This window comes from Chelonia mydas, chromosome 23 (genome assembly GCF_015237465.2).
Source record: "Chelonia mydas isolate rCheMyd1 chromosome 23, rCheMyd1.pri.v2, whole genome shotgun sequence".
Classification (NCBI taxonomy): domain Eukaryota; kingdom Metazoa; phylum Chordata; order Testudines; family Cheloniidae; genus Chelonia; species Chelonia mydas.
In genome coordinates, this window is record NC_051263.2 from 2,231,659 (window position 1) to 2,250,208 (window position 18,550).

The 18,550-nt window shown below is 42.5% G+C and overlaps 1 protein-coding gene across 6 annotated transcripts in view; it reads left to right on the forward strand.

Moving 5' to 3' along the window:
* The first annotated feature begins 10,392 nt into the window (after positions 1 to 10,392).
* Positions 10,393 to 18,550, forward strand: part of ZNF541 (zinc finger protein 541) — a 44,126-nt gene continuing 35,968 nt past the window's right edge. For 3 of the 6 annotated variants that reach the window (XM_043534751.1, XM_043534752.1, XM_043534754.1), the window contains exons 1-5: positions 10,395 to 10,496; positions 11,890 to 12,010; positions 12,859 to 13,264; positions 14,598 to 14,841; positions 15,947 to 17,762. In XM_043534751.1, coding sequence (XP_043390686.1) covers positions 12,961 to 13,264; positions 14,598 to 14,841; positions 15,947 to 17,762 — 2,364 coding nt within the window. In that variant the 5' untranslated portion in view covers positions 10,395 to 10,496; positions 11,890 to 12,010; positions 12,859 to 12,960. Of the gene's footprint in view, positions 10,497 to 11,889; positions 12,011 to 12,858; positions 13,265 to 14,597; positions 14,842 to 15,946; positions 17,763 to 18,550 lie in introns of all 6 variants that reach the window. The other 3 variants (XM_043534755.1, XM_043534753.1, XM_027829534.3) reach the window with 3 other exon arrangements.

The window sequence follows — 18,550 nt, forward strand, 5'->3', positions numbered from 1 at the left end:
GCTCTGTGAAAGCAAAGCAAAATATCATGCAAGTAAATACAAATTTAATTTATTTACACCTTTAATATTTAATGACTGCTGCTTTCCTCCCCTAAAATGTGTTTTCTGGACTTGGGTAATTATTAATCATACTTTTATAAAATAAATTTCATCAGCTAATTCCCACCATACAATATCTTGATTTAGACGAGATCTGGAGTGAAATCATGGCCCCACTGAAGTCAGTAGAAGTTTCAGTGGGGCCAGGATTTTATCCCTGGTATGTACTAATTACCAATTATTAATTATATTCATACTGTGCCTTCCTGGTATATCCCATCAGCTCCAGCCCTGGAAACATTCATTTCCTTAACACATGTGTTTAAAATTAAGCATGTGCATAAGTGTTTATGAGATTGTGGCCTTTGTTACTTCACAGGTGGTTACAAAGGGATGTACTTCTTTCTAACTATAGAGAAAGGTTTCCTTGGAGGCAAGCAACACTAATTACTGTGATTCTTAGATTGCCCAGCAGTTTGATTTCAAAAAAGCTTATAGGTATGAACAGAAAACTACTTCTCATAACCACTTGTAGTTGCCACAGTAGTCTGTTGTTTTAAATGATAATTTTTGTTATAACTGTACTTCATAATCAAAATGATTGAAAACATGATTTTTAGTATTTAGAGAAATTATGGATAAACTAATCACATACTTTAGGTTCTCACTTATTGAGCAAGGACCAGTTACATTCAGCAGGCTAATGGGAAAATTAGGTACTAAAAATAATCCTTCCCCATCCCCTTCTAGTAATGGTATCACAGGCTAAAAGGTTAAACTGAGGAAGCACTGTAATATCACCAGTCTTCCTGAGGGGAGTCAATTACTATGAAAAGGAATTACAAGCCTAATTTCACTAGGGAAAGGAATGATTTTTTTTTTAAATGTATGTCCTCTTTAACATTTTAACACCAAGTGAACATACTTACTTTGATATAAAACAAAAAGTTATATTTAACAAAAAAACTGGCTCAATTATTTACAGTTTTAGGGCCAAATTCTGCAAAGACTTCCCACTAAGAGTAAGCACTGTGCTAGGTAGTAAATGTTTGCAGGATCAGGTCCTTAATTAGTGCTAAAACAAAAAATAAAATGTCTTTCATTTCACTATACATGTTCACAATATTTTGGTTTTTTTATAGCTGGCCATGAAAGCCAAAGTAGCCAGCAAAATCTTATGACTGTTTTGGATATTAGGCATAGCTACATACATTGAGAGCACGCACATTTAAGCGATCAACATACTTTGAGTTTATATACTGAATGCTACTAGCACTACAGTACATTCAAGCACAATTTCAAACTGGCTCTGTGTTCAGGCAGCACAAAGTACAGCTCAAGCAAGGGTCCTCAGCATACCAATTAAAAACTGGTTCTGCCAGAGAGAGAAAGACTTTTCCTGATTGGTCAAAAGTGGAGCAGCTCAGAAAGGAATGGGAAGGGCTATATGCATCACCCTGCATCCTGATTAGACAGGTTAAATGTGATTGACCAGTGTGAGTAATTAATAATCAAGAGGCAGGGCTTTCTGCTTTGTTTATACCCTTTGATTGGCTGAATTTGAATTAGATATACATTCTGTTTATACCTGGGTGGGACTATGGAAGGGTTTATTTTGGTGCATTACACTATAAAAGTGCAGTGCAAACTGAGTGCAGTGACAGTTTAACAGAGGGAGGAAAGAGAAGGGGGTTTGCATAGCCGCCTGCAGCCTCAGCATCATCACTATTTCCTGGCTGTAAATGGCCTTGCGATCAGCCTGCCAAACTGCTGAAAGCTAACCTAATCAGGAATGTAACGTTTAATGAAGGACACAGGGCCATGCTATGGCTTCTATTGTCAAATTTGTACAGGAATTTTGAACACAAAATAGTTTGACTAAAATGTGTGTGAAAGGAAATAAAGATGAAGGATGTTGTTGTTCCCCTTTCATACCTGCATTCCATTCTGCATAATCAGAACTGCTTATAGAGTAATTTTTAAGTAATGAAATGAATCCTTATTCACACATGAACAATATTTTTACCTAGAGCTTTTCCACCCCAACCTGAAAAGTTTAATAGGTATAATGAAGTCTATCTTGTCCAGAAATCCTGGCAAGAAGCCACAAAAATTGCTAATTAGGCTTACACATGGGGCAACATAGCTCAAACCAACTTCCTGCTTGAAAGGATGTTACCATCAACCAAGCTCTTCATGCCCAGGGCACATTTCCACGTGTGAAGAAGGTGATATTGATTTTTTTAAAGAAAGACAGATTTTAAAATTGTATTACATTTCCCTAATTTTACAGTCATTTCCCCTTCTCTTTTCCATACACTTAAAAACCAAATAAACAAACACAACCCCCCCCCCCAAAACAAAACAAAACAAAACAAAACAAAACAAAAAACTTACTAGAGTGACAGGAGGCTTCCCCACAGCTAGGTTCTGCCATTCTGAATAACTAGAGCAGCTCCACTGACTTCAGGGCAGTGTCACTCACTTACACCAGTAGAGAATTTGGCCAACAAATCCACTGTTCAAAACTAGAGAAAGGGACAAGTTAAAATAATATTTTGTAATTCTGCAGCACCTTTCAAAGTGCTTTAAAAATGAGAGATAAGGTGGGTGAGGTAATATCTTTTATTGGATCAACTTCTGTTGGTAAGAGAGACAGGCTTTCGAGCCACATGGAGCTAGGGTTGCCAGGCATCCGGTTTTCAACTGGAACACCCGGTCAAAAAGGGACCTGGTGGCTCCCTGCTAAATGTCCCGCTAAAAGCGGCCAACTCCGTGCGGCTCCCGGAAGCAGCCTGCATGTCCCTCTGGCTCCTAGGCGCAAGGGCAGTAATGGGGGCTCCGTGTGCTGCCAAAGCCCATGGCACCGCCCCAAACGCCAGCTTTGCAGCTCCCACTGGCTGGCCTGGGGGAAGTACATGGAGGCCCCTGGCCACCCCTGCACCTAGGAACCAGAGAAACACGCTGGTCGCTTCCCTGGAGCCACCTGAGGTAAGTGCTGCCCGAAGCCCACACCCCAAACCCCCTCCCGTGCCCCAACCCCGTGCCCCAGCCCGGAACCCCCTCCTGCACCACAAACCCCTCATTTCTGCCCCCCCCCAGAGCCCACACCCCCAGCCCAGAGCCCGTACTCCCTCCCAAACCCCAACTCCTCCCCCAGCCTGCAGCCCCCTCCCACACTCCGAAACCCGTGGCCCCACACCCCCAGCCTAGAGCCCCCTCCTGCACTCCAAACCCCTCATCCGCAGCCCCACCCCAGAGCCACACCACCTCCCGCACCCCAACACCCAGCCCCAGCCCAGTGAAAATGAGTGAGTGAGCGAGGGTGGGGGAGAGCAAGCGAGGGAAGGAAGATGAATGGAGTGAGTGGGGGCATGGCCTCAGAGAAGGGGTGAGGCCTTGGAAAAGGGACATGACAGGATATTTGATTTTCTGCAGTCAGAAAGCTGTTAGCTATATGGAGCTCTTTTTCAGTTCAGCATCATTATGCCCATTTTTTACACGTGGAGAAACCGTGGCATAGGGAGGTGAAGTTACATGTCCATGTTCACAAAGCAGACCCATGGCAGAGCCAGAAAAAGAACCTAGGTCTCCAGAGTCACAGTCAAGTGCTCTAATCACTAGGTCATACCAACTCCCATAAAATAAAAATCTTAAACAGCTTTTTAAACCTCAAGCCAGATCCTCAAATAAAGCAAATGCTCACACAGCTCCACTGTTATTAATGGAATTGCACCAATTTCACAGCTGAAGATCTGTCCTTTTAAACAATCAATTAAAATGCCACTGTCCCATTGTAGAGCATGCAAATCAGTAAATCTTTCTGGGCCCAACTCGCCATTATTGTGTACCTTGGGCAGTCATTTACACCAGAGCAAAGTGAGTCAAAAATGCTATAGAAGCATTTTATACCCACTTTCCATTGGTGTAAATGACTATACAAGGTGCAGTGCAATGATGAAACAGGTCATCTGTACCTCAGTTTAACTCTCTGTAAAATGGGTTAAATTTTATAGCTATATATATTAGTATCATTAGTACTGCTAATAAAACAGTAAATAATCAGCTAGGAGTTTTATAAACCTTGCATCTTCAGAGATTTATAATAGGGAAATTAAAATTTACTCCAAAGTGAGACTTGTCATACAACATGTGGATTAATGTCCCAAAAGAGCATTTTTGTTTGTGCTTTTTTTAAAATAACGAAGTTTAAAATGACAATTGACACTGCTGGACACCTCTAATACATCTTCAGTCCTATTTTAATAGGGCTACTCACATACGAGAGGATCTCACATGAAGACTGAGCATTTAATTATAAATACAAATTATCTAATCATAAATTGGTCCTGCTTTAACCAATAGACTGCAGTAACAGTAGGCGGGTACTGGGTCACTGCAGTTTTAAAAGCATTGTAGGTGACATACTTTCAATTCTGTGATCTTTTTCCCTTTCTTTTCTCTTCTGAGTTATTTTACTGAGATTCAGGTGATTCCAGAAGACTCTTCTCTCAGCATGACCTGGACTATAATATTAGTAGCAAAAGTGGCCTTAGAACACATTCTGGGACAGAAGGCTATTCCAAAAACATAGTGATGACAAGTAAACAAACCATTTAAAATCTCTTCAGTTTTAATCATCTCAGTGGTGATATCAGAAAATAGGAACATTTTAAATATATATAGGTCCAAATTCATGCCTGATTTGGAGTCGCACTAGGAATAAATTTGGCTTATGATTTCTAACTTGACAGTAAAAACATTTAAATGGTAATTTTAAAAAGTTAAAAGAAAAGGAGTACTTGTGGCACCTTAGAGACAGCTCACGAAAGCTTATGCTCAAATAAATTGGTTAGTCTCTAAGGTGCCACAAGTATTCCTTTTCTTTTTGCGAATACAGACTAACACGGCTGTTACTCTGAAACCTTTAAAAAGTTAGATATTCTCCATCCTGAACATATACAATTTAACTACTGAGATTAACGTATGTGGTTTCGTACGGTTCACATGGCTCAAAACAAATTGGAGGTTTTTTGGGCTGCAGGTTTATTTGCAGGTTTTCTGGTGCAACCAGTAATAAAACAGGTTAAAAAATCTCTGGACACACTCCCTTTGTTCAGATTAATAGGCTTTAAACTCAAAATCAAACAATTAAAAACACTAAAACATACACAGGGCATGTCTTATATTTTCAAAACTCTATGTCCAGCTTCTATCTAGAGTAAGGTGCCATCTGTTTTCTTCTGAAATGTGTCTAGCAACTTTTTAAGGCTTTGAGCTTGATTACCTGAGGTGGAGATGGGAAGCTTGGGGCCTCCCTATGCATCCTCAAGTTCAGGGAGTCACTCTCAGCCAAACCTACTTGACAGAATTGTACCATGTCTGAATATGATTGCCAACAATTGTGGTTAACTGACCCAGTAATGAAACTGAGCCTAATTCAGGACAACCCTGCACTCTGTGTAGTCATTTACATCAGTGCAAAATGGGCTTTATATAAAAATGTCACATAATCCTGCCAACCTCATCATGGCAGTCCCAAAACTATGAAGATGATAGTACTTTGAAATCTACCTTTATTTAATTGCAATGGATAGTATCAAATGTCACAATTATATAATCAAAAGAATATTTGATTATTTCCTTGTTCTCATTTTGCAGCTTTATTGACATAGAATGTGTTTTCATATCCATGGAAATAGTAGAATATAATAGGTCCTGTTATATTAAGTGCATTAACTTGATGTGCTTGTTCAAGTGCTGAAACAGTTAACATTGTTCTTTATTTGACTGGTCACAATTAGTGTTTAAATGTGAATTGAAATAAATTGAACATGATACTGTATGAAGGTAAATGGTGGAAGTTCACATCTCTCTTGGTGATGTTGTTTTAAGCTGAAAACCAAAGTACGTTAGAGAAATTTACAGTGTGAAGGGATAGCTGTTGAAATATAAAACCAAAGTTTTGACCACTTGTCAAGCATGTAATACTGAGTATCAACTTAATATTAGTTTTAGCTCACTGATCAGTATGCACACAGATTTCACCTTACCCGCCACTGAAATTCAGCCCCTTTGGGACAGATGGAACACACCAGCTGTTTCTTCAAATGAAACTGTCTGAAAGGGTTTTACTAGATAGAATTGTAACACCCAAATTTAAATTTAGTTAGCACACCAAGGCTAATAACCATGATCATGAATAAAGACATTAGGCTTGGTTCGTCACTCCCTTGCACTTGGTGTAGCTATGTACACCTATTGAAAGGGGGAGTAAAACTACCATTTTGATCTAATGGCATTTTACTTACACGTTGCACTACTGTTCATAACTACACAAGGAGCAAAGTAGTCCTGAATGAGGCCCAGTTTCATTACTGTGTCAGGTTTCAGAGTAGCAGCCGTGTTAGTCTGTATTCGCAAAAAGAAAAGGAGGACTTGTGGCACCTTAGAGACTAACCAATTTACTGTTGGCAATCATGTGAGGCATGGTACAATTCTCTCTTGTCACCTCTTGCAACATATCACCCTGTAACACAATGGGATATTGGAATCCATGCTGACAAAAGACGAGTCTTCTCCTCTATAGCCTTGCCTACACTCGTGATTTGCCTCATGTTCAGCCACCAGTGTAGTTGCACGAGAGCAAATCGCTATCATAGACAGAGTAAACCTCCATAAACCAATATTAGAATTAATACACTTTACCCCGATTTCAAGCAAGGGTAAGTTCATCACAGTTTTCTGTTTTTCTGGTTCGTGATGTGCTGTTGCCTTAGCAAGATGTTCAGGGGACAACTAAATGTAGCCACCTTTTTTGGGGGGGGATGGAGTGAGGGAAACAGTCACAGCACCGTCTCATCGGCTTTTTCTCCAGTTCTCTCTCCTCTCTCACACCTTCTCCCAACTACACTGTTATACTTTCTCCCTCCCCCCTCCTCATAAACCTCTTCTCTCTCCTTACACTTCCCCCTACAGCCCTCTCATACTTCCATCCCCTCCTCTAACCAATCACTTTCTTCTTCACGCTTCTTTTCCCATGGTGCCATTATATAGCAAACCCCTTCCCTCAACAAGTCCTTCTCCATACACCTCCCTCAGACTTCTCACTCCCCAAACACTTCTTCTCACTCATCCAACACCACTCCACCCTCCATTATGTCTCCCCCTAAGTTCCCCTTCACAGCTCCTCCACCCTATATTCATCACACACCTTCCCTTTAACCTCTTTCTGTCTCCATATTCCCCTCACACCTCTCCTTTGCATCTCTGCCTCTCCACACCCTCACGCCTCCCCTCCCACTCACACATCCTCTCCCTGTATGCCCGGTCCCCTCATATCCTCCCACCTTTCCATATATCCTCTGGCCCTCCTCTCCTCCCTATCCCCTCCCTCTCTCTCCCCCCGCTCCTCCCTATCCCCTTCCCCATCCCCTCCCCCTCCATTACCCCCACTGCACTTTTCCCTATTCCCTCCCCTACCTCCCGCTCCCCATCACCCTCCTCACTCCTCCCTATCCCCTCCCCCACCATATCTCCCCCTCACAAGTCCTTTCTCCACATGTCTCTCCCCAACCTCTCCCCCATATACCCCTTCCTATCCTCCCTCCCCTCAAGCCCTTCCCCTCCCTAGTCTCATATACACTTCCCTATCCCCGCACTCCGCTCTTCCCCCTCCTCCCAACCCTCCCGCTCCCGGTACACCCCGTCCCTGTCCCCTCACACCTCCGCTCTTTTCTCCCTCCCACAAAATGGCGCCGCCCTTCCGCCCCTTTTCCCGCCCAGGCTGTCCCAGCGCCACGTGACCGAGGCGGAGCCGCTCCTCCTGACGGCCCCTCCCCTGTCGGCGCGAGGCTTCGCCGGCGGGGGCGGGGCGGGGGCGCCGCGTGCCGGGGCCGGAGCCGGGGCCGGCGGGAAGGGGCGCGAGGCGACGGGTAAAGTTGCTGCCTCCTGTGGGGCGGTGCCCCCGGCCCCCTCAGGCGGCGGGGCCTGACTCGGAGACACGGCTGGACCCCGGGACAGCGACCCCCGCCCATCCCCCCCAGGGGCGGGGACCCCCCCTCAACGACAGGGACCCCCCACCCATCCCCCCAGGGGCAGGGACCCCCCCCATCAACAACAGGGATCCCCCCATGCCCCCAGGTGCAGGGACCCCCCATCAGGGACAGGAACCCCCCGCCCATCCCCCCAGGGGCGGGGACCCCCCCATGAATGACAGGGATCCCCCCGCCCATCCCCCCAGGGGCGGGGACCCGCCATCGACGACACGGACAGGGACCCCCCGCCCATCCCCCCCAGGGGCAGGGAGCCCCTCATCAACGACAGGGACCCCCCGCCCATCCCCCCAGGGGCAGGGACCCCCCATCAACGACAGGGAGCCCCCGCCCATCCCCCCAGGGGCAGGGACCCCCCGTCAACGACAGGGACCCCTCCATCCCCCCAGGGGCGGGGATTCCCCGTCAACGACAGGGACCCCCCGCCCATCCCCCCAGGGGCAGGGACCCCCCGTCAACGACAGGGACCCCCCCCATCCCCCCAGGGGCGGGGACCCCCCCCCTCGACGACAGGGACAGGGACCCCCCCGCCCATCCCCCCAGGGGCGGGAACCCCCCATCGACGACACGGACAGGGACCCCCCACCCATCACCCCAGGGGAAGGGACCCCCAGCCGAACCCGCCGGGAGCAGGGACCCCTCATCATGGACAGGGGAAGGGATCTCCCACCTATCCCCCAGGGGCAGGGACCCACTCCCATCTCCCTAGAAGCAGAGACCCCCCCAGGGGCAGGCACCCCCCACCTATCCCCCAGGGGCAGAGACCCCCCGCCCAACCCCGCCAGGAGCAAGGATCCCCATTATGGACAGAGACCCCCCAGGGGCTGGGCGTCCATCATGGACAGGGCCCCCCCCCCGGCCATCCCCACCAGAGGCAGTGACCCTCCCATCCAGGGCAGGTACCCCCTCCCCACCCCCACCACATACTGGGACCGTCACCCCCATCGCGGGTAGGATCTAGGGATGCCCTGCCCATTCTCTCTAGGGGCAAGGACCCTCCCCCTATCATGGGCAGGGAGCTCCCCATCCATCCCCTCCAGGTGTAGGGATACCCCTCTATCATGGTCAGGCACCCAGCCCATGAGGGGCAGGAGCAGCATCCCCATCAGAGCTAGGAGCCGTGCCCCCCCTCCCCAATTTGAACAGCAGCCTTATCCCCACCAGGGCCAGGAGCAGTCTCCCCAGGAGTAGTACCAGTCACCACCAGGGCAGGAGCAGCCCCCATCCCTACCCAAGCAGGAACTTCCCCCCTTCTCTACCATGGACAGCAGTCTTCCCCATCCTTATCAGGAGCAAGAGCATTCCCCAGCCCCCCACCTTGGCCCAGGGGTAGAAAGCAACCCCCCATCCCTGCCAGGAGGTAGATCACCCCCCACTTCATGCCCAGCAGTGCCAGAGTTCTACCCTCTATTGGCATAGGCCCAGGGATCAGAGTGGATAAAAATGGATTTAAAATTTTTTGATTCTTTTGAAATTGAATTCAGATTTTTTAATTTAAATTAAATGCATTTTTCTTTTTAAAATAAACCTATTGAAAATTAAATTTGAAATTGTCAGCCTATATTAAGGCATAAATTTACTATAATCTATTAAAATAATTTAAACTACATACAAAAAATTTCAAACAGTACATGTTTGCTGTGGAAGTTTAAAGTCAAACCACCGAACTGGTGGAAATTGCTGACTAAGCACCTAGAACCAGAATTTGCTGACATGCTGAACCAGCTTTTGACAGCAGTAGCCTTTTCAGGTGCAGAGAGAATATTTTCTTCGGTTGGGTTTATTCAACTAGTTCAGTTCAATGGCTAGTTAATACTTAGCTTTCCTCACCTCAGTTCAGACAAGGGCAGCTTCCACCATCTCTCTTATTCTTCATGTGAGAATGAGGAGGACATGCCCTAGGATAAACTCAGGATCTTCTTTCTTGACAGCGTAAACATAGTGACTTCAGCTTTTCTGTCATGTTTCTCTGTCCCTAATACCCTGTTCTCCCATTATCATGCTGCGTCAATTGCCTAGTTACAACCCCCTGGTTATAATGTGCTCTGCCTTCTTACTGATATGCAGTTCAGACCCCCACAACAAAAATTCCAAACAGCTCTGCAATTATAATGTATTTATTAGTCTTCAGCCCTCAGAGACAACGTTAAAAAGTATTTATTCTCCCGCTACCCATTATAAATGACGTTGTGGATTTTAAGGGTATTTTGTTTCCTTACCACCCCAATTTTTTTTTAAAGGATGAATTTAAAAAATACTGTGTATAACTGAAATTCTCTCAATTCTTTTGACCCAGCAGCTCACAATCCTAAAAATGCGACCTGTGGACCGAAGAGTTCTAAAATGCAGTCCACAGCTGCCTTCTGTCTGTAGCCGTGTGAAGACAAAATCAATCAGCTTCAGGTTTTGATTGCTGGTTAATGGAGGCAACAGGCTTTTAATCTAACAAAATAGATTAGAGTGTCAGCAGATTATTAGAGCTATGTGTGTTTATTGGTAGTTTAAAAAACTGATGTGATTGAGCCCAGATTCACACGAGTAGCTTTGCCGATATAAATGTGGTCATATCTGGGCCCTTTATCTGTAAATTAGCCGTCGTGCTTTTGCTCCTGGCAAATTTAGCCCCTGATCGTGTACAGGCTTATGCATATGCTTAACTTTATGCATGTGAGTAGTCTCACTGAAATCAATGGGACCAATAAGCATAAAGTTAAGCATAAATTTTGCAGGACTGGGCATTAAATGCTATGATGAGGGGCACTTTACAGAGAGAAATAGAAGTTAATTTTACCCCCTGATCTGCAAATTTGAGTGCCCCTGTTTTAACAAAATAATTTTTTTTCTTAACTCTTTGGCCCTGTTCTTGCCATTGTTACTTAGGCAAAAATTCCCAGTGATTTAAATGAGAGCTTTGCTTGAGCAGCAGACCCATTATGGAAGCGTTAGATGTAATTTTAGTAGCTTTATTAAATTATTACAAAAAAATTAAAATCAGTTTTCCAGCCTTCTTTGTCTCTTAAAACAACTGAAAGCTTCTGTATAGAGGGTGAAGAACTTATTTTTAAGAAAAAGAAATTTAATGCATTTGACTTTAAAAGGAAAATATTTCTTAAAAATTGGGGATTGGGGAGCATTTAAATATTTTCCTGTTATTCAAGGTGTGAGAGTGGGGAACAAAGGAAGGATACCCAACATATAGAGTGCTGTATGTACAGCTAAAAAGAATTTATAACAAAAAAATTAGGTGTCATTTTTACTATTCCATCTCCTGTAAAATTTGAACCTATTCTTTGAAAATAATATTGCCCTTGGTCAGAGTAGTATGAGGAAGTTCTTTATTCTCAGATATGCAGCAATAAAGTATTCTTTTTGTGGTGGTTGTGAAAACTGTGCCTCTGAGATCTGTATGTCCTGTTCGAGAGAGATATGTTGCAGACTGGATGAAATTCACCTCTCTGCAGGTCCTGTAACCTGGACCTACTTTTTTCTAGGCATATAGCACCATAAGTTACAAAGTTATAAACAGGGACGTTGTTGTGGGACATCTTTTGACCCCATTGAAATACATCAGATTCAGTGATTTTTTAGGAATAATGTGAATAAATGGGAACATTTTTCATGTTTGCAGCAGCACTGGATGCTTGTAAGGAACTTCAGGTTTCATAGATAATTCAGGCATATTTTAATTATGGACTAGTTCCAGTACATACACTTATTGGCATTTAGCTGTGTGCAATTGTGCATGAATTTTTTTCATATACAGTGTGTAGACTTGGTTTGAATATCTTCTCTGCAGGTTGCATTTCCTAAAATAATATCATCAAGATCAAATTTCTCATCAATCAAGTTTAAGGCAAACCAGGCTTAAATTACTTCACTTGTTCATGACTAGGCTTGGAAAAATTAGATTTTTATTGGTAAATGTCGATTTCACCATACATACACAAATGTATGAAAAATATTGCCATTGATAATAATTGTAATTTATGCATAGAAAAAGTGAGAAAATTGCTGCTTGAGAGCATATTAGAGTTTGATTTAAGGATATTTATTTTGTATGTTTTGATACGTGATGTTGACAGTTTGTGTTTTAACTGGTGTAAAACTAACTTTTTGAATCACAACATATACTGTCATTAAATAGAAAAGGAGTACTTGTGGCACGTTAGAGACTAACCAATTTATTTGAGCATAAGCTTTCGTGAGCTACAGCTGTAGCTTAGTCTCTAAGGTGCCACAAGTACTCCTTTTCTTTTTGCGAATACAGACTAACACGGCTGCTACTCTGAAACCTGTCATTAAATAGTTATTGTCTTAACCCCCCCCCCATATTTTCCTGCAACTATGAAAAATTAAATAGATAAAAATAGAAAACAATGCTTAAAACCCATAATTTTGTGCAACTGTGAAAATTTAAATTGATAAAAAATTAAAAATGCTTAAATATAAACATCAATATTATCCCTCAAATTTATATTTAAAAAATATGAATTCTGCCAAATCTTTTCCTGATGATCAATGTAGCTTAAAGAGCAAAATGGATTTAACCACACCTACAAAGTTCCAGTTGTTTGAAAGCACTTTTAATTTGAACACATATTTCCATCTAAAATACAAACCAGAAGTATTTATCTAGAATCCTATACAATAAGGATTGGTTTATATATATATGGGCTAATGTATCAATACTGGTATTGCTTTCATTTTAAAATGTATTATCTGTTCATCTCTGTTATCTAACTTTTTCCTGTTACCTTTTGTTTAGGAATCTTGCTATACACTAATGCAGTTTTCAAGCTCTGAGTCTTGTCCTAGTTTATCAGAAACCAAAGCATATTCCCTGACCAAACATTAAAGGTGGGTAAACATGGACCAGTACCACCTCAGTGATGAAAACTTCATCCAATCAGAGATGCATATTCCTGGATTTTCAGAGAGTCAAGGGCTGAACTGTAGTGACACTCTCAACCTTAAGCTGTGTCCAGATACAAGAGACATAACGTATACTGGCCTAAGCAGCCTAGATATGGATCCTAGCCTTTCAGCTGCAGATATGGCTAATGACACTTTGGAGGACAATTTAGATGCACTGTCTTTGTATTCTGTGAAAGACTGTGATTTTGTTAAACTCCTTGATGAGTCTGACTTTGGCTCACAGCCTTCTTTGTGTGGTGAGTACATTGGAATCTCCTTTGGTTATAATTTTACAGTTCAGTGTAGCCAGAATTCTTCAGTAGTTAATTTAGAAGCTAAAGTAGACCTAGTGATAATCTCTTTGGGGCAGGGACATTGGGTAAAATTTTCAAAAGCCCCTAAATGACGAGAAGCCTAAATCCCAATTTCAAGTGCCTTTTGAAAATGAGACTTAAGACTTCTAAGTCACTTAGGTGCTTTTGAAAATTTTGCGTCTTTATTTGTCTTGTAAATTGTCATGTGTATTTATAGCTCTATAGAAAATAGTTACTTATAATTATTGTAATATTAAATAGGATAGGAATATTTCCCCTACGACTCTGTTTCCTTAAAATTGTACCATGGCTAGGAATACACTCTCTGTTCAAAGTCTTTGCAACTTGATCTCAAAACTGCAAATGGAAAATTTAAAAACATTAAGATAACAGATTTGCTAAATATGCTGCTAACATTTACATTACTAGCTTTCCTTGAAGCATAGAAGAGACATTCTGTTTAATTTTTGCATTTTAAGTTCTCTGGGAAATGGATTTAGAAGAATGGGCTTTCTCCAAAATTTGCAATTAGAAGTTAAAAGGAGAATGTCCTTAGTAAAATACTGTCCTTGAAAGAACAGGGTAGCATCACTGCTAATGCAGATCAGTGATCATGCAAAAGTTCAAGGAAATTTGAAGACAGAAAAAACAAAAAGACACAACTAGGAGTGCTCAAATAAGAGAATGATAGAATTTTTTTTATAAAATTTGGTGCTTTTATTTAACTGATTAGGCCAACTGATAAAATTTGTAGTATATCTACCTCTCTCCTTTTTCATTCTGGTTCACAGGTAATTAATCTTAGATTTATTAAAACAATATAAGTTTAGTGGCTCAATGAATTTATTAACTAGTCAGTCATCTCTGGTGACCTTGGTTTAAATATTGATAAGGTCACAAGTGCAAAATAATTCGGAGGAGTCTCCTGTGTCCATTTTTGTCCAAAAAAGCAGAAACTGTGTGGCAGAATTCAGGTCAGTTGACACTGCTCAAGAGATTCAGGACTGAAATAGCAAGCCACAACTGAGGTGCATTGTCAGAGCTGGGTGAGGACATAGGCCTGGAAAAGCAGTGGTGTTGCAGATCACGGGCTACATTGTTAGACACAAACCTATGGTGCATCATGCTTGTACTAGTTATCCTGCCCTTTAACTAGGCTCCCAACAGAAAATTTAGGGGAATTAAAAAGAGAAATCTATGAAACCTTACATTATTGGGGTAATTTACTAAGATACTGTGTGTTACCTAATGAGTATAACTTTCACCCTTTATTTAGAATTGGGGCTTCCTGTCCCAGCAGCACCTAAAGAAGTTGAACAAGAAGGAAAGTCCAATTCTGGTAGTGCCAGGAAAGGGAAGCATCAGCACAGCTCTCCTCAAAATCCTGTTCTGGATTGCAGTCTCTGTGGGAAGGTGTTCAGCAGTGCCAGCTCTCTTAGCAAACATAACCTGACTCACAGCCAGGAACGGAAATACATCTGTAAAATCTGCAGCAAGGCTTTTAAACGGCAGGACCACCTGTATGTAGGCGTTTACTAATATAAAGGCATAAAACTATGTTCAGTTTGTTTGTTTGTATGTTTGAAACAGTGTGGATAGTATCCACTTCAGTAGTACTTCATTTTCCTGTTTCAGTTTGGTTTAGATGCACAGTTACCCTACTTTGGTACTTTGGTGTGGGCATTTGTCAGGCCAGCAAGCCCCATCAAATTACATTGCAAAACTATATCAATAGCAGAAGCAAGTTAGTTCTAGCATTTCCAGAGCATATTGGTGCAGGAAGGGCCTCAACTAGTCATATAAGACATAGTTCCCAGCTACAGAAGACTTGGTAAGCTTGTATTGTGCAATAGCAACTAAGAGCCTTTTATTTTTCTTTCTGCTCAGTGGTCCAGGGAAAAGCTTACTGGTGTTGGAAGTACTTGTACTGGACAGCCTATTCTTGTGTGGTTTCAACAGCCAATATGTTGTGAACTGCAGTTAAAGATTAAATTTTCACACCATTAATAACTGGGATTCCGTGTTTCAAATGCTGTATAGCATTTGTTCTATCTCTAGTGGTTCTTGAAGTATTGGACCTTCAGTGGTTTATTCTGGTTTCTTGATGTAGCAGTGCTGGTCCAGACTAATTGTATCAAGTCCAAGACATCGGACCAGTGCAAATGCCAGTCCCAGGGAACAGGCTGGAGGTTTCAGTCCGTATTACTATATTTTGAATTAATATGTGTCCTTTAAAATGTTGTTCTGCCCTAAAAGTGTCACTGTAGAAAGGGCACTGTGGTGTTCAGTTTTGAATTGGATTCAGCGATAGACAGCCAGTGCAGGTGATGGAGGGTGGGAGTGATGTAATCCTTCTTCCTAGAGTGAAAAAAAAAAGCAGTCGGGCTGCAGCTGTGTGGACCCCTCCTGCTTTAGAGAGCCCTAATTGTGCCTTGTTTTACACTCTGTCCAACCCCTTTGAGTTCTGTAGGAGTTGCACTGGATATGTCAGTGCAGAATTTGACCTTCAGGATTTAATAAAACCATAGAAGTGAGAACTGAAATAGTTCAGGAAAGAAATGATTTAATTTCTGCTAGTCATTTTAATATGAGTCTTCTCTTCTGTCTTTTGTCTTTTTACCTCAGGAGTGGACACATGCTAACACATCAGAAAACAAAACCATTTATGTGTATAGAACAGGGTTGCAATAAGAGTTACTGTGACCATCGGTCGTTGCTTCGACATTATGAAATGCAACACGGCTTGTCTATCTTGAAGGAGGCCACCTGTGATGAAGATGCCTGTAAGGTCTCATCACCTTCTCATGATGCATTTGTCCAAAGAGGACAAGGTAGCTTGAGAATGGAGAGGCTGGCTGTTCACTCTGAATCCAAATCTCCAAATCCTGTCCTGCCCAACAGAGACCTACTGAAATGTATTGTTAGCAGCATTGTAAATCAGAAGCTTCCATCAACTCCAGCATCGTCTGCAGGGGACTTGAAAGGTTCACTGCAGTCTTGCTCCTCTGCAGCTGATAAAGTTTCTTGCATCCCATCTAGCACGACTGCACTATTTGAAGCTACAAGTGACAGCACGGTGAAGGAGCATTATTCTTGCCAAAAGAATGCCACCTCTTCTAATGTGTATGCCATAATAAATCCTGGTAATTTATCTGTGATCACACCAGGAGAAAACATAGTTACCAGTTTGACTGATACATCCCTGCTTTCAGAATCACAGTTTCCTTTAGAGACTACAGGGTTGGATTATTGGCCAAACAGCACTTTACCTTGTTTTCCATTATTCAGAGGTCAGAAGATTTCTGCAAACTCCTCCCATCAGTCAAGCAGTAATTTTCAGTGGATCAGAAACATGCCAGTTTGTACTAAAAGCAAAGGGAATAGTGTTTATATTAATCACAATCCATCTGTTGCAGCTCAGAATATTTCAGGTGGGTTTCCTGGACCTTCTCACGCGTTCGACTCGTTTGCACAGATGTATGAGTGTCCAGATGCTGTGTCATTCGCACTTTTGAAGACCCAAGGGGAAATCTCAGGTGAAACAAAGCTCAGCAGTTTTGAGGAAGCCTTTAGGCCAACAAAAAGACAAGAATGTGACATTGATTCTTGTCACTGGCAGAACATTCAGAAGCATAGTGTGTTACAGAATGATGCTAACCCACACTTCAGGCAGCTTTTCATGGAATCCTCCGTGAACCAGGAGCATTTGCAAGTGCAGCAGCACCTGCTCCAAATGTTCACCAAATCTCAACACATTTTGTCCCACACCCAGGTGGTGGCTCCATCACAGAAAGCAACGTCTGAGGTGAAACAGGCTGTAGAAAAACCACTCCAAAATGTATTGCAAGAGCAGCAGCAGGCTGACGTGATTCACTCTCTTCTAGAGCACACACAACGTGGAGGGTCTCCCATGTATATGCAAAAGACTTTGACCCAGTATCAGAAGGATGTGTTATCTGTTAGTGAGGAACAAGGCCAAATAGGAAGGCAGCAAGCAGCAGTTACTTTGCAGTCTTCTCGGTCCCTGTCTGACCCTTTCATAAATTCAGACTCTGCTTACTCTGCCAAGCAGACTAGACCCTTGAAAGGGTGTGTGGGATTCAAAGATATTGACAACCCAAGCCAACCCCAGACTGCAGTATGTGATAAGACCCTGGGAAACTCTACTTATGGGAAATCACGTCAGCGAGAAAATAACACTTCTGTATATAGCAACAAAGAGAGGAATGAAGGATATTGCAAAGGAACAAGTGGAAAACTACATTCCAGCAGTGGTAGGCCTCGCCGCTTGTCCAGTGTCCGAAAAGAGAAGCTAAAGTTTGACCTGTCTTGCACAGCTTCTCCAAGTCAAGTGGCCATGGCTTCCTTTTCATTACCTGGTACTTCACCAAGTCATGTGACTGAAAAGAAACACAAACTAACAATTTTTAATAGGATTCAGGTATGTTCAAATCTTCTTTTATTTTTTAGCGAATAAAATAAAAACTTTTAAATAAATAAATAGAAAACAGAGATGGCATCTTCATGGTTAGAGCAGGGAATTAGGAGTCAGAAATCCTGGCTTTTCCTATTGAAAGTCACTGGGAGGTATGTGTCTAACTCATTTGGGTGCTTTTGCATCTTTAAGTATCTAAATAACTTTGTAAATTTGGCCCTTTGTGTCTCAGATTCTCCATCTTTAAAATGAGGATAATGATATTTACCAACCTTTGAGAAGTTGTGACACATTATTGGAGCAGTGACACAAGGTGCCATTTTTTAGCTGAGAAGTGAAACCACTATTGTAACCCTTGTAGTACAAAACCAAACCAAACCACCATGTAAGCTAGTCTTTATGAAAATTAGGGTGCAAATATAAAGGGGAAATTATTTTAAAACTAAGACCTTCTGTACCAAATTTGTATAGAAGATTGCAGTTTATAATGGAAATACTCACACATTTTAACAGGGCTGTGCTAGTAGACTATGCTAATAACTTGTTGCCAAGAGGAATGAAATTGGAATCTGCTTCTGGATTGAGATGGGACTCTAATCAGCTCATCCGAAAGCAAGTGTTAATGTAGTTGCAGAATAAAACTTCTTTTCAGACTAAAAAAAAAAAATCCCCAGCGCTGAAAATATTTAGTATTCCACAGGATAAATAAATAGTTTCACACTTACTGTTGATCTTGATGTCTTTGTCAGGATCATATTACTACATTATTTTAACGTGGGAGAAATGCTCATAAT